Source organism: Pogona vitticeps, chromosome 15 (assembly GCF_051106095.1).
Source record: "Pogona vitticeps strain Pit_001003342236 chromosome 15, PviZW2.1, whole genome shotgun sequence".
Taxonomy (NCBI): Eukaryota; Metazoa; Chordata; class Lepidosauria; order Squamata; family Agamidae; genus Pogona; species Pogona vitticeps.
The window spans coordinates 158,246-172,929 of record NC_135797.1 but is presented as its reverse complement, the minus strand read 5'-3'; the positions used below and the strand labels follow the sequence as shown (position 1 = coordinate 172,929).

Sequence of the window (14,684 nt, the reverse complement as noted above, 5' to 3'; positions counted from 1 at the left end):
ATGTGAATAATTTAATAAACAAATCCTTCTTTTCTTATAACTCTATTTAATTTTATTTGTTTTATAGCATGATTTTATGATTGCACCATTTTCATCTTTGTGTTGCTATGTTGTGCTATATTTTATCTAACTGTGAACTGCCCGGAATAGTGCTGTGTGTATAAATGAAATAAAGTGTAGTGCTTTGGGCACGAATAGGGAGTACTATACACATTCAAGTACAGTAATAGAATAAGCAAGCAAGCAAGCAAAAGGGGACTGAATTTTGTACTCTGCCCCGAGATCCCTCCATATACTGTAAATACCTCTGATTAATGTATAAAGTAGTAGCTCATCCTTGACAAGATTCCCAATGTGCCAGGAAAAGCCCACCGACTGCTTGCCTGCAGACTCAGAGGGCACCACGGTGAAGACCATGAGGTGGGCGAGAGCGTGGGGCCACCTGGATCTCTCTCGTCACTCAAGGAGGGTAAATAAAAAACAAGGGTTTTCTCACAAAATCAAATTGAGCTAAAACATGATTTAAACCTCATGTGTAATTGTATCTTATTGTTTTGTATTTTATTGTTTTTATAGTGTGGTAGTAGGTTTATGTTGTATTAATAATTTTTTTTTCTAAAAACCACAATTTAGATTTTTTTAAAATTGATTTTTAAACATTGAAATGTTCAGTACATCTGATCTTTTTAATTTAAGCTGTGCTTTGACTCTTGATTTAAATCAAATCCACCCCCAGCTCCATCCACTCTATTAAATATTATGAAAAGTTATGTTTTACCGTCAAGGGGAAAGCGGGGCTTCTGGAAGATCTCTGCGCAGAAACCGCCTCCTTCAGGGCGCGTCTCCCTTTTGGCCTGAAGGGAGGAAGAAAAAGGGGGGGGGAAAGGAGGGGGGGGAGAAGCAGGCCGTGAAACCGAAGCGGTGGCGGAGGGGGGAAAGAAAGAAAGAAAAGCGGGGTCGTTGTTGTCGTTGTTTTTTCTCCTTCTTCTCCTTCTTGGGGGGGGGGAGGCGAGGCGCCCCGCGGCCTGAAGGCGGGGGGGGGGGCGGAAGGAGGCCCAGAAGGGCCGCCCTTCTGAAAAGGCCGCCTTCGTCCCTCTTCTTGGGGCCCTCGGGCCTTCGCCGGCGGGGAAGAGGAGGAGGCCGGCGAGGCGAGGCGAGGCGAGGCGGGGGGGCCCCGGGAGCGGCGTCCCGCCTGAGGGGGGACCGAGGAGGAGGGCTGCTTGCTTGGGGCCCTCGGCCGAGAGGAAGGAAGGCGGACACGGTGTGGCACCTGGAGCACGGCCGGCCCCTCCCTCCCTCCCTCCCTCGCGGCGCTTCTCGAGGCTCCTCGACCGCCTCCCTCAGAGGCTTTTTTCCTCAGGCCGAGACGTCGCGCGCTCTCTCTCTCTCTCTCTCTCCCGGCGAATTTCCCACTCTTTTCACGCCCGGCCCTCCTGGACCAATCAGCGGCGCCGCAGCTTCGACGGGCGCGAAGGAGGGCCAACCCACATGGCACGCGGAGGCGGGGCCTTCTCTCGCCGCGCGTCGGTGGAGGCGCGAGCGCCGGAGGCTGGTGGGCGCGGCCTCCGTAGCGCCGGGTCCGCGGAGGGCCAATGGGTGGGCGCGGAGGCGGAGGAGAAGGCAGCCTCCGGCCAATCGGCGACGGAGGGGGCGTGGCCGTCGTTTTCCAGAGGGTTCCTGACCGGGAAGGAGGCCGGAGCGCGGAAGGGTGAGTGGCGCCTCGGACGCCTGGGTCCCTCTTAACCCCCTCCGGGCAGAGCGGGGGAGGGGCGCCGTGCTCCCCCCCCCACAGACACACACAGACACGCATATCCCGGACGCCTGGGTCCTACCCCGCCCCCTTGTGAAGACACGCGTCGGCGACCTTCGTCCCGGTGGGGGGGGGGGAGAAAGAGAGGCCGACGTGGGCCCCCCTCCCTCCCCTCCCCCCTCCTCCTCCTCCTCGGACGCCTGGGTTCCCCCGCGGGCCCTGCCCCCACCCTGGACTGGGGAGATCCTGGAGGGAGCGGGGCTGCCCCCGGGAGAACGAGGGGGGGGAACCTGGCGGGGCTCCGGGGCCTCTTTCCTCCTGCTGCTGCTGCTGCTGCTTGGACTACAACGCCCAGCATCCCCCGGTGAGGTGGAGGGGGATCCTGGGGCGTGTAGTCTAGAAAAGGCAAGCGTTCCCCATCTCTGGAGAAGTGCTTCTGAGTCCGGCCTTTCCCTCACTTTGTCTATCGCTGAATGATCCCCTTCGTTAATCGTCGTCGTCGTTATTATTTAACAGCCCGAAAAAACGATAACAACTATCATCATCATCATCATCATCATCATCATCATCATCATCCTGCTTAGTGTGGAGGCTGATACGTCTGCATAAAATGAACCAGCCGCGTTTTATCCTCCTCCTCCTCCTCCTTCGGCCGGGCTTTCCTTCTCTTCCAGTCGGCCTGCAAGCCCCCCCCCCCTCCCGGGCGGCCCAGAAGACCCTCCTGGACTTTTCCCGGAATATTTTTGAAGGCAGGAAGTATGTGGCGCTGCGTCTGGTTATGGCTGTATCGCCTTATATACGAGGGCCGGCCTTAAATGGCCGGATGCTCCCTCCCAACCTGCCTATTTGGGCGCACCTATCCAGCCCAGAGCGCTCATTCCTTCCTCCCCCCCCCCGTTTTATGGCCGCCCACGGGCCCTTTGTGGGGCGGGGGGGGGCGCGCGGATGCCTCGCTTTTACAGCCTCCCCGGCGTGGCTTGGTGGCCTTTCTGAGGTGCTTCTTTTGGTGCCCCAGCTAAGAAAGGGGTTGAGGAGGAACAAGGCTTCTAGCTTGCCCTGAAAGCGTTTCATGAGCTTTCGTGGTTCACAGGCCACCCCTCCCGATGCCCCAAATGCAGTGCAGTCAACAGGCGGTCGTTTTATGTGGAAGCTTTCAAGTGAGGGTTGCGTGAAGACGAAATGAGATTCGGAGAGTGACCGCGGCCTTGGAAATGTGGGTCACGGACTTACCTCCGAGTTACTTTAGGGTGGACTTTGTGGAATCCTTGGAGGGGACTCTTCTCGGAGACCCGCTGAGGGTCCAGCTCCTGATAAGCCCAGAATCCACGGAGGAGGAGGAGGAGGAGGAGCGCTGCCACCACAGCCGTGGCACAGCACTTTCCCCACAGGAATCGCGTGGTGTGCATCACACCGAGGGCATCTGGTGTGGGTCCCGCCCGACAGCACCTTCGCCCCTGTGATATCAGCCCCTCTTTATGGGAGCTTGGTGGGCAGGTTTTTCCAAGGCGCTCTGTCGGCCGGGGGGGGGGATGACCCTCAGGGAGGGGAGGGGGGGGAGGGAAGAGAAGGTGCCGTCCTGGGGGCTGTGGGGGAGCAGCAAAGGCCGCCTCTGGAGCCGTGTGCCCACCCTTCCCACCCCGGCCATCCCCACTTCCCTCCTTCTTCCTTCCCTTCTCCGGTGGGTGTTTTGCGTTTTGACTGGATTGTTTGATGGTGGTGGTGTGTGCCTGCAAGTTACAGTGAACTGGAACCAGCTCAGAAATATTTCTACAAAGAGCAACAGTGATGATGATGATGATGATGACGACGACGACAATAATAATAATAATAATAATAATAATAATAATAATAATAATAATAAATAAATAATAAATAATAAATAATAAATAATAAATAATAAATAATGTATGTTTTCTCCCGTGAGAGAGCGGGTGGGTGTAACGCCCTCCCCCCATCCCACCCAAGGCAGAGGCGACGGCTGTCGTTTTCTGACCTCGTTTCTCTGTGGTTCCATTTTTGTTTCATTTCCTCACTGATTTGATTCATATCTTGCTTTTCTTCTAATAATGGGACTCACAACAGCCCAAGGCATAATTAAGAAGCATACACAACATGAAAACACACATTAAAAGATAGCAGCTCGTCTTTGAGGCGCCACCCTGTGCGCGCGTCTTCTTCGTTTTTCCTTTTCCGTTTGGGCCTGATGGGCCAGCAGAGACTAACGTGGTTGCCTCTTGGGAAATGGAAACACAGCTAACTTGCAGGATTAAAATACAATTAATGAGTTCTTCCAGTATTTCTTCTTCTTATTTAACGACAGCATTAATAACTTTAGACACTCCCTCCCCCCCCACACACACCTTTCCTCCAGTGACCTCAAGGCAAGGGTATGTATGTTGTGGGCAGAAGTGTGGAAAAGGGGGGGGGGGAGACCTCAGCGTTTCAAGGGGATGCCTGGGCAGGTCTGGCTCCAAGCCACCCTCGGCGCAAGGCCACGTGGGCTACCCTCCTCCGCTCTGCTTTATCTCACTGCCCCCCTCCCCAGCCATTGAAGTCTGACTGAGGGGGGGGGCTGGCCCCAGCCAGGGAAGTCTGACTGAGGGGGGGGCTGGCCCCAGGTCCAGGGAGTGAGTGAGGCAGGGGGTGCATCGCACACACCCCGGTGACAAAACCAGGCCAGCCTCCCACTGCCAGAGAGGAGACGGGGGGGGGGGGACAATCAGGTCACCGCGGTACAGCTTCCCCCAGGCCCTCTCCTAAGAGACACCCCCCCACCCCCACCCCGAGGAAGCCTCGGGAAACCTACACATCTAGGTTGTCCCAGTTTCCCAGAGGGACCTTCCTTGCAGAGAAGGGGGTTGGCCTCTCGGCTCCGAAAGAGGGGCCGCAGCAGCAGCAGCCCGTTCCCCAGCTTGGGAGCAGCCCCCGCGGAGGAGGCCCCGTCTTCTCTTCTCGCCCAGCGTGGCCACCGGGCTGGGCGAGCCACAGCGTGTCCCCGTGGGACCTGGGTGTGCCGAGGGCTGCCCGGCTCCTGCTTTGCCCGTTCGGCTCCAGCCCTCTTGGGGGCCTCTGGCCGGCGGTTTCCTCGCCTCCGTTTGAAACGCTCAGCCTTGCTGAGGTTGGGAAGGGGCCGCTCTTCCCCAAAGGAGCATCCGTCTCTGGCACCTTCAGCAGGGAAGAGGAGGAGGCGGCACCAGAAGCCGCTGCCGCGTCGGCAACGCCCCAAAGGCCTGCTCCCGTCAGCAAGCAGTTGGGCGGCAGGGCTGTCCGCGGAGCCGGCGGTGCCAACAAACCAACCAGCCTAGCCGGTCCTGCTTGGCCACCCGGAGCAGATCAAAGGTCCGGGCTCTGCTTTGACCTCCTTGGCTGCGCTGAGGAGTGCCTTGGCGGAGACGCCTTCTTGCTTATTCAGGCCAATGCAGAGTCAGGCCCCGGAGAAAAGTCATCGGGTGCCCAGCCCCTCCCACGGCCTGGGATGCATCCTGGCTCGCCACTTGTCTGGGGTTGGGCCACAAGTGCTGTGTGTGTGTGTGGGGGGGAGATGGGGGACCCTCCCACTGCCCAGGTCCGTGTGAAGAGGTTGCCCACCCCTGGAAGTGGCTGTTTTGCTGCCAGCTGGGGCGAACGACTCCCCCCCCCCCACGATCACACAAGAATGAAATGGGAAGAGGATTTCCAAGGCCACCCGTGTGGACGGGTGGCTTCAGGGCTGATGGACACCCCCCCCCGCTGTCTTGAGGTGGGAGGTTGCCCCCCCTAACCTCCAGAGCTGTTGGCCCCGGGGCAGCAGGAGGAGTGCCTCCCGTCCGGGGTGTCTCAGGCTCCTGGTGGGTGGAGTTCATCTTTAGCAACTCAGGCGTTTCTCTGGAAGGGAAAAAAGCGGTGGTGCTAAAGGAGCTTTGAGCCTCTGACGCAGATCTCCCCAGAAACCGGTTTGGGGCTCACCGCAGCGGCGTCCCTGGGAGTCGCAGGGCGAGTGTCGGGGGCCTGCCGTCAGCAGCCAAGCCCTCTCCAGGCGCACCCAGGGACCCGAGGAGCACCAGAGGGACTCGGCCGCTTCTGGGCCGGGCTCTCTGGCCGGGGAGCTGTCTTGGGGCTGCTGGAGAGGCGAGGGTTCTCTCACGCCCTTCCTTGGCCGGTTGGTTCCCCTTTTCCACCAGAGCCGAAGAACCGGCAAAGGAGGCTCTGCTCCGGAGGTGAGGCCTTCTGGGCTGAGGGGTGGCCACCCTACGCTCTCTGGTCCTGGAGGAGGAGGAGGGGGGGGCTGAAACTGGGACAACCTAGATGTGTAGGCTTCCCGAGGCTTCCTCGGGGTGGGGGTGGGGTGTCTCTTAGGAGAGGGCCTGGGGGAAGCTGTACTGCGGTGACCTGATTGTGTCCCCCCCCCCCCCGTCTCCTCTCTGGCGGTGGGAGGCTGGCCTGAATCGGCTGTTTGCGTTGAGGAATGAGTTGCCTTCTTGCTGAGTTCCTGGTCGGTGGTGGGGGGTCGGTGGGGGGGGTTTCCTGGACCAGGCAGGTCCACCCATGGGGTTGTCCACTGCTCGGCTTCAGGGGCCCGGCCACACGGACTGCTGAGCCCTCCTCGCAACGGGCTGCTTGGCACGGAGGAGGGAGAGCGCCTCGGGGAGGCCGGCGGTCCGGGAAGGCAACTTGGGCTGGTTTGTAAGCAGGCAGGGGCCAGGAAAAAAAGTTTTAAGAAGCGATGGGGCCGGATGGGGCCAGGAGGAAGCCCAGAGAGAGAGACAGAGAGAGACAGAGAGAGAGGCAGGGTGGGGGGGGGGAGGAGGAGGGCAGAAAGTAGGTTGAGAGGAACCAGCCGGCCAGGCCTGCGAGGTTGCTTTGCTCCTCCTTGGTGAGAACAGCGGCGGTGGTGGCGGCACCTCCTGCCCTCCAGGGCTTGAAGGGGGTCCCCCCCCCCAGGCTGCTCTGCAGTGAGCCAGATAAATGAGCACCTTGGGAGGGTGGCATCTCCTGCCTTCCCCCCCTCCCCTCCCCTCCCCGCCCCAACCTGGAGAAACACACCCACACTCCCTGGCTGGCTGGCTGGCTGTTTTCTTCCAGCCGAAGAGGCCCCTTGGAGGAGGTGGCGCTGAGGCCAGAGACAGGACCGGCATCGGCTGCCTGGCAAGCAGCACCTGCGGAAGGGGGGGGGGAGACGTGCCGTCTGGACGGAGGAAGGCTTTTTGGGGGTGGGAGGCACCCCCACGTCCGCCTTCCCCACCCGCTGCCTTGGGAGCCCTTTCCAGGCCCCCCTCTTTCCCTCCTGCGAGGGAGGCTGGGAAGTGCAACGTCCTCCCGAGTGCCCGCTGGATGTCGGTCTTGGTTGCCCTCCTCGGTTTTGGACAAGTTGCCAGCCAGGAGTTTTGTTTGTTTGTTTGTTTGTTCCCTCCCGTTCAAAGCCTCTTTGTCTTCTTCCTTTCCGAAGGCTCGGGGGCGTCTTCTGAGCGCAGGCCCAGGCTGTGCCCAGGAACCTGGGGCTTGCGTGATCTTGCCGGCTTGAAGCGCTGGGATTCCCGCGCCCAGACGTTGCCCTCCGACAGGCCCCTCCAGAGGAGGAGCGATGGTGAGAGAAACCGGGTACTATGACTTGCTGGGAGTCAAGCCGTGCGCCACCGTCGACGAGATCAAGCGGGCCTATCGGCGGCTGGCCCTGAGGTACCACCCGGACAAGAACCCCAGCGAGGGGGAGCGGGTAGGTGCCTGGCGCGAGGGCCAGCAGGTGGGCTGGGCTGGCCTGGCCTGGGCGAAGAGAGAGGAGACAGGGGTGGGTGCGGGTGGGGGGCTGTTGGTGATGGCCGTTCAGGTCTCTTTCTATCCACCCTGAACGCCTCCAGACGTTCTCTGATTTCAGAGGCGGCCCAGCAGGGCCAGACTCAAGAGGGAGGCTGCCACCAGACCTCATCCAGGCCCTTGAAGGATGGGCAGGGCCAAATCCTGGCAGACGCTCAGAGTTGGCAGCTCTCTGCTGGAAGGAGACCGGAGGGCTCATCAAGCAGCTGCTTATCCTTTTGCTCTCTCGCTCTCTCGCTCTTCCTCTGTCCAGTTTAAACAGATCTCACAGGCCTACGAAGTGTTATCCGACCCCCTCAAGAGGTCCCTGTATGACCGGGGCGGGGAGCGGGCCATGAAGGAAGGGGGCCTGGGGGACAGAGGAGGCTTTGGACACCCCATGGACATCTTCGACCTGTTCTTCGGAGGAGGGGTCCACCACCACGGGCCCCGGGTAGACAGGAGAGGTATGTGGGCGCCGAAAAGGCGGAGCGCATGTGCATGTGTGTGAGAGAGGATGATGCTTGGCCTAGGTCTGGTATTGCAGACTCGTTGTGAAGGACGGGATCCCAAAGGCCATCTAATCCAGCCCCCATCGTGCTGGTCTTGATGGAGGTGGAAACCCCCTCCTCGCTGAGGGATGGCCTTCCTCCCATCCTCCGTGGGCTGTGCAGGTGGGAGGGGGCGGCTGCCGAGGTGGGGAGGGGGTGCGCTCTGCTGCCTCCGCCTCCTCCTCCTCCCCCCCCTTCGCAGGCCAGGATGCGACTCCTCTCCTCCATCAGCTCCCATGATTATCACGGCGTCCTCCTCCCTGGCCCCACCTTCCAGGCTGTCTCTCGGCCCGCGGGATCTTCTGCTGAGTCAGAGGAGCCGGGTGCCCCTTCTCCCTGGCTGGCCTCGGAGGCTCCCCCTTGGAGGGGCTTCCCCTTGGCCTTGACGCCAGGGCGGCGGCAGGGGTGGGGCTTTGGGGTCCCCTTTCCTGCCAGAGGAGGGGAATGCCCCCCGCTCTGCCCCGTGGGTGCTCGCGTGCGTCCGCAGGAGGTGATGCAGGAACGCAGCCGGTGGGTAGGGAGGTGGGGGGACGCCAGCACCCCAGTTTTCCAAAGGGAGAAAATCCTCAGGAGGGCCTGCCTGCCTGCCAGCCACCCTGGTAGGTTGAGGGAGTCTGGGGGAAGCCCCCAGCGGTTGCTCTACTGAATGGGGGAGGGAAGCAGAAGGGCCCTCGGCCTCCCCTCAGGGGAGCAAGGGAGACGCTGCGGCCCCCCCCCCCACGCCTCCCTGGCCTCGACAAGACGACCACCACGTCCGCGGGATCAGCTCCCCTTCGGGGAGGAGAGGCAGCCAGAGTGTGTCTAAGGGTTTCCATGGCCCCATTTCCTGGCATCTGCACACGGAAGAGGGGCTCGAAACCAGGCCCCTGTGGATGCTGCGGCCTTGTCGTACATGGAAAGCCCAGCAGTGTCGGTGTGGGGGGGTGTTTGTGGGGGGGTGTCAGGTATTGCACTGCTGAAAATGCGCCTCCCAGGAAGCCGCAGGGCCTCTGTGAAAGGAGCCGCGTCACCAACACGGGAGGGGCCCCGCCGGCTCGCTCTTGGCTCAGCCCCCCTCCCCCTCGCCCGGGGGGGGGGGCTCATGATGGTGACGCCTGGGCTTGGCCTCCCTTCAGGAAAGACAGCCGTCCACCAGCTGCCCGTGACCCTGGAGGACCTCTACAACGGGGCCACTCGGAAACTGTCCATCCAGAAGAACGTCATCTGCCAGAGCTGTGCGGGTGAGCGAGAGGGGAAGGGAGGAGGGCAGAGGGGGTCAGGGAGGGGCAGCCCCACTTCCTGGGGGGGCGGGGCCACTGGCTGCCCCGTTTCCGCCTGGGGTGGCCGGAGGCGCCCACTGACCTGAGCCTGGCTCGTGTCTCTTGCGCACACGCAGGCCGCGGGACCCGAGAAGGCGTGGACACGCGCTGCCCTAAGTGCCACGGCTCCGGGGTGGAGGTGATGGTCAACCAGCTGGGCCCCAACATCGTGCACCACATCCAGACCATGTGCTCCCAGTGCCACGGCCACGGGGAGTGGGTGCGGCCACTGGACCGGTGCCTGGCCTGCAACGGCCGGAAGTTCGTCCGAGAGAAGAAGGTCCTCACCGTCCAGCTCGACAGAGGTAAGGAGGGCGGGTGGGCGAGCGGGTGGGCGCAGTTGACCAGCGATGCCGTCCCACTCTGGACCCCTTGCGTGGAGGTGGGGGAGGTGACGTCCCTGGTGGGCTCCTCCGTCCTCCACCCCCTGCCCTCCCTCGTGGCGTCCCCTCCCAGGAGCTCGGGCCCTTGTGCGTGGCTCCCTTCCTCTTCCTCCGCCCCCTCCTTCTTTTTCCATTTCTCCACCACAACAGCCATGGGAAGCAGGCCGTTTTCAGAGACAGGGACAGGCCCAGGGGTCCCCCCCCCGTGAGATCCACTCCCAAGCCCCCTCACCCTTCTCTCTCCCCCCCCCTCTCTCTGTTTTCTTCCCCCTCGCGCTCCCCAGGGGGAGGAGATTTTCCTCCCGCTAGAGTTCTGTTTAGTGGCTGGATGGGTGCGTGTCAGGTCGCCTGGCTTCCCTCCCTCCCTCCTGCTACCTCCTGGAAGGGCCCAGAGCTTGGATGAGATCCTTTTTTGGGGGGGGGGGATGGCAGCTCCCAGGGACTGAACGAGTGGCAGGGTTTGGGAAACGACTGCAGGCGGGCACCGGAGGTCCCACAGCGGTGCCTTCGGCCTTCGGCTGCCTTACGTGCTCGGTCCACCCACCCCACCCCCTCCAGGTATGGCCGACCGACAGAAGATCACCTTCCACCAGGAGGGGGACCAGGTGCCCGGCTTTGAGCCCGGCGACATTGTGATCATCCTGAACCAGAAGCCGCACCCGGTCTTCCAGCGCCAGGGCAATGACCTGGTGGTCAGGCAAGAGGTGCCTCTGGTGGACGCCCTGTGTGGCTGCAAGCAGGCCATCCACACCCTGGACAACCGCCGGCTGCTGCTGTGCTCCCAGCCAGGTGAGGAGGCCCAGCTCGGCTCGGCTCGGCTCGGCTCGGCTCGGCTCAGCTGCGGGGCGGGGGGGTAGGTGGTTGGAGCTGCTGGAGGGACCTGGGAGCAAGCAGCCAGGCCGGGGGGGGGGCAGGAGGAGGAGGAGGAGCAGAGCGGTTGCCGAGGAGGGGGCCTTGGAGGGGGGCCCGGGCGCCGCCTCTCCGCCAAGCCTTCCTCACCTCCTTCCGGGCCCCCTTTCCCGCCCCCACAGGGAGCATCATCAAGCCCGGAGACGTGAAGTGTGTCCCCCACGAAGGAATGCCCGTCTACCGCAACCCCACCCAGAAGGGGAAGCTGATCATCCACTTCCAGGTAGGGAAGCCCCCCACCCCACCCCACCCCACCCCACCCCAGGGGCAGAGGGTGGCCTTCAGGCATGAGGGGTCAGGCCCGGAGGGGCACCGAGGCCCTGAGCAACCTTGAACCATCGGGCCCTCTGGCCGGCCCAGCATCCGGAGACCCTGAGGTCCTTTGCGAGTGATAAAAGGGGGCTGCTCCCTTGGGGGGGACGGAGCCGAGGACTGGCCCCCCCCCTCCACCAGGGCTCACGGGGTCCGCCCTTCCCCCTTTTCCTGCCCCAGGTGAAGTTTCCGGAGCCCGGCTGGCTCCCGGCCCACCAGCTCCGTCAGTTCCAGTCCTTCTTCCCCCACCGCGAAGAGGCCATGGCCACGGAAGACGATGCGGAGGAGGTGGAACTGAGGGACTTCTTCTCTCCCCAGCCAGACCTGGGCGGGGGCAGGCGGTTCCCTGGGGGGGGACCCTGCCACCGAGAGGATTTTGAGGACCCCCTCCGGCACAACGTCCAGTGTCACACCTCCTAGCCCCCCCCCCAGAGGCCTTCCTTCCGGGGATTGGGGTGGGCCTGGGGGAGAAGTTAGAAAGAACCGCAGCGTGTGTGTGTGGGGGGGCTTCTCTGCGTCCCACCCCCCCAATTGGGTGGGATGAGCCTGGATCCCTTGGCATCAGGGCTGGTGGGGTTGGGGGTGCTCTGGGAACCTCCCCGACGCAAAGGGGCCGCGGGTGGGAGTCTCTGAGGCCCGGCCCCTTGTTCGGCCCCCTCCTCTGCCCCAAAGGGCCTGGCCATCCCCAGGATGGCTTCTGGGGGCCTGGATATTCCAGCGGTGGCCACCTGCCTTGTGGAGGGGGGGGGTTTCCAAAGGGCCAAAGCCCAAGTGGGAGGGAGGTGGAGGTAGGGGGGTGGAGACAGGCTGTGGAGTGGGGGAAGCCTTGGCAGGCCTTTCGACCCCTGCCTGCCAGACTGTCCCGGCCTCCTCGGGCCCCAAAGCGATGACCTTTGGGGCAGGAAAAGGCTGACTCTCCTCCTAGTCGCACGCACGCACACACGCACTCTGCAGGGGCTCCTCTGCGGGCCTCCTTTCACGCGGCCATCCCTCGCCCTCCGTCCCTTCTCTGCCAGGTGAAAGGGCAGCTGTAGAGATCCTGTATTCACCTGGATTATGATAGAAAGGCGGCCGGGGGGGGCAGGTTGCAGCTCCCACATCCCCCCCCACACAGACAAACCCAGCAACTGCCCTCTGCAGTTTCGACAGGCAAGCTGCCCGTGATGTGCCCCTGACTCATTCCTTTCCCCCCCCCCCCCGATAAACCTCCCACTAGCCCAAGTGGAAATGAGGCAGGAGGCCTTCAGAGGCTTTGCCCTGGTGGCTGCCACCGAGAAGGGCAACGAGTGGGTTCCCTTCTGCCCAGCTGGTGCCGAGGCGTGGGGGGTGTTGGGGGTGGTGGTTTGCATTCATTTCTCCCTGGGAAGAAAAGCCTTCGGGGGGGGGGTGTGTGGCGGGAAAGGGAGGGGAAGGGAGGAGGGCCCTCCCTCCTGTTAAGTGTGGACAGGGCTTGGCCTGCCTTGCTCAGCCCTCCTCCCCGCTTGGTGCGTGACATTAAAGGAACTCTCTCCCCACCCGAGAGCGCAAGGCCCCTGTGTCTGTCTCTTTCTTGGAGCGGGGTGTGTGTGTTGTGTGTGTGTGTTGTGTGTGTGTGTGTGATGTGTTGGTGGGTTCCTTTTCAGGGACGGCAAGGGGGGGGAGGGATAACCCCGGTGCCGTCATGGTCCTCCTCCTCCTGAGCCATAGAGCTTGGTGGGCACACAGCCCCCCTTCCTTGGCTGGCCCGAGAAGCCCTTCCGCCCTCCTCTGCCCCATGTGCGTGTGCAGGCCACGGCCTTTGGGGGTCTCTGGAAGGCCGTCTGGAGCCATGGGACAGACCGAAAGAAGGGGTGGGGAGAGGAGGATGCCTTGCCATGGGGCAGGCAGAGCTCCAGGGGGGCGAGTGGGGGAGGACCAGGGAAGCCGCCTGGTTGAGAGGGATGATGGTCCTCCCCAGGATGCCCTGCAGTGCCTCCCGTGGCCTCCAGAGGGCAGGCTCAGCTTGGCCAGGGACCCGCCTGCCCCGGAGCGGCTCTGGACTTAGATGATGATGATGATGGCGTGCCCAATAGGCCCCATGGTGGTCTGATCCAGCTGCAGGGCAGGGGGTTGCCGGGGGATCCTGTACATGCGCGGGCGCACAGAGATCAGCCCCCAGTCCTTGCACGGAGGGCTCAGTGGCTCCCAGAACAGCCACTCTGGCCGGAGGGGACTCTGTGGGGGCCAAGCTGGGAAATAAGCATCCTCACCCCCACCTGCAGCCCCGTGGCTACCCACAGGGACCCTCCCTCTCCGAAAGGGGGTGCGTGGCCCTCTCCTCCTTCCCCCTTTAGGGCTTGTGTGGGGAGGCTATGGTCATGGGCTTAACCCCCAGCTGCCCTCCCTCTTCTCTCCTTGGCAGCAGGGACCCCACCGCTCGGCTTGGCACAGCCGCTGCCCCCCCCGCCTGGCGTCGCCTTGCGCCTCTCTGCTCCTCTGCCTGTGCTTCCTCCGCCCTGCTTTGAAAGGCTCCGCCTGTCGCTTCTTGTACTGTACTGGTGAGGTAAGCTTTGCAGGACCTGAGCTGGCTATGTGAGGCCCCCGCCATTTTTAAGGTGAAGCAAGCGGGTTGGCTTTCAGGCAGCAGCAGCAAGATGCCCCCCCAGCCGCCGCCACCCCCGGCTTCCCCGAAGGAACCGAATCTAAGCCACCCTTTTGGCAAAAGGGCCTTTGGGTGCTTGTTCCAGGGAGTAAGGGTGGGGTGGGGGAGAAGGTGCTTCGGCCCCCTCCTGGGCAACGTGGGCGCAAAGCTACCTGCCAGGTGTCGTCTGTAGCTGGACTTGCCCTTCACGGAGGAGCCCCGCCCCCCTCGACAGACACGCTCCTGCCCTGACTTGGGTGGGTCCGCGAAGGAGACCCACTCCCCTGGGGAGATTCCCGTGCCCCCCCCCGCTGCCTGTCTCCGGGCCGACACCTGTTCAAGCCCAGGCCTGGAAGGAGGACTCTTGTCTCCCTGCTTGGCAGCTGCTGGCCACCCAGGGCGAGCCCCACCGCCCCCTGGCCCGGCCCGGCCCACTCCTTTGCCCCGAACCTTCATTCAGAAGTGACTCATCTGCCCCAGGTGAGGCCGGGCCCAGTGCGGGGGGGGCATGGGGGGGCCTGCAGGGAGGAAAAGGCGGCTGCCGGGCTCTGTGGGGACCCCTCCCACCCCGGTTCTCTCTGAGGACACCCGCAGGGGTGACGCCAGCCCAGCCGCAGCTTTTGCTCAGAGACGAGAAGAGAAACTGGGGCGGCCGGGCCCAGATCCACCGAGGGGAAGACCTGGGCTGCGCCGCTGGGCTCTCCGGAGAAGGGCGAGCCTGCCCCCCCTCCTGCTGCAGGACTGAGCAGGGCAGAGTTCGGGGACGGCAGGAGGCTGGAAATGAAGACCCCCCCCCCCAAGATCTGGGAGGGCCCGAGGTTGGAGCCGCACGTGGGTGTCGGAAGAGGCTTGGGGCCCTCCCAAAACTAACCCAGCCCCCTTTCTCCTGGCAGAGACCCCCCCCCAACGCACACTCTCTCTGTCTCAATCCCATGCCTCCAGGGGCAAGCTTTCCAGGTGTGCTTTGAAAGGCTGACCAGGCCGGGGGGTGTGTGTGTGTGTGTGTGTGTGTGTGTGTGTGTGTGTGTGTGTGTGTGTGTGTGTGTGTGTGTGTGTGTGTGTGTGTGTGTGTGTGTGTGTGTGTGTGTGTGTGTGTGTGTGTGTGTGTGTGTG

The 14,684-nt window shown here is 62.7% G+C and overlaps 1 protein-coding gene across 2 annotated transcripts; it reads left to right on the top strand.

The window, feature by feature from the left end:
• The first annotated feature begins 1,553 nt into the window (after positions 1 to 1,553).
• Positions 1,554 to 13,541, top strand: LOC110081556 (dnaJ homolog subfamily A member 1). 2 transcript variants are annotated; one of them, XM_078382154.1, is made up of 8 exons: positions 1,554 to 1,708; positions 7,176 to 7,442; positions 7,794 to 7,986; positions 9,186 to 9,290; positions 9,446 to 9,673; positions 10,310 to 10,540; positions 10,783 to 10,883; positions 13,353 to 13,541. In XM_078382154.1, the coding sequence occupies exons 2-8, from the start codon at positions 7,311 to 7,313 to the stop codon at positions 13,524 to 13,526; spliced, it is 1,164 nt and encodes a 387-aa protein (XP_078238280.1). In that variant the 5' UTR covers positions 1,554 to 1,708; positions 7,176 to 7,310; the 3' UTR covers positions 13,527 to 13,541. The 2 variants fall into 2 exon arrangements, with proteins under 2 accessions (XP_078238280.1, XP_020653977.2); XM_020798318.3 differs by lacking the exon at positions 13,353 to 13,541 and adding an exon at positions 11,153 to 12,499.
• Positions 13,542 to 14,684: the final 1,143 nt, after the last annotated feature.

Coding starts and splice junctions, on each gene's coding strand:
- LOC110081556 (XM_020798318.3), top strand. CDS start 7,311: ATGGTGAGAGAAACCGGGTACTATGACTTGCTGGGAGTCAAGCCGTGC. Junction 7,987..9,185: donor GCCCCGGGTAGACAGGAGAG/GTATGTGGGCGC, acceptor GCCTCCCTTCAG/GAAAGACAGCCGTCCACCAG. Junction 10,541..10,782: donor GCTGCTGTGCTCCCAGCCAG/GTGAGGAGGCCC, acceptor CCGCCCCCACAG/GGAGCATCATCAAGCCCGGA.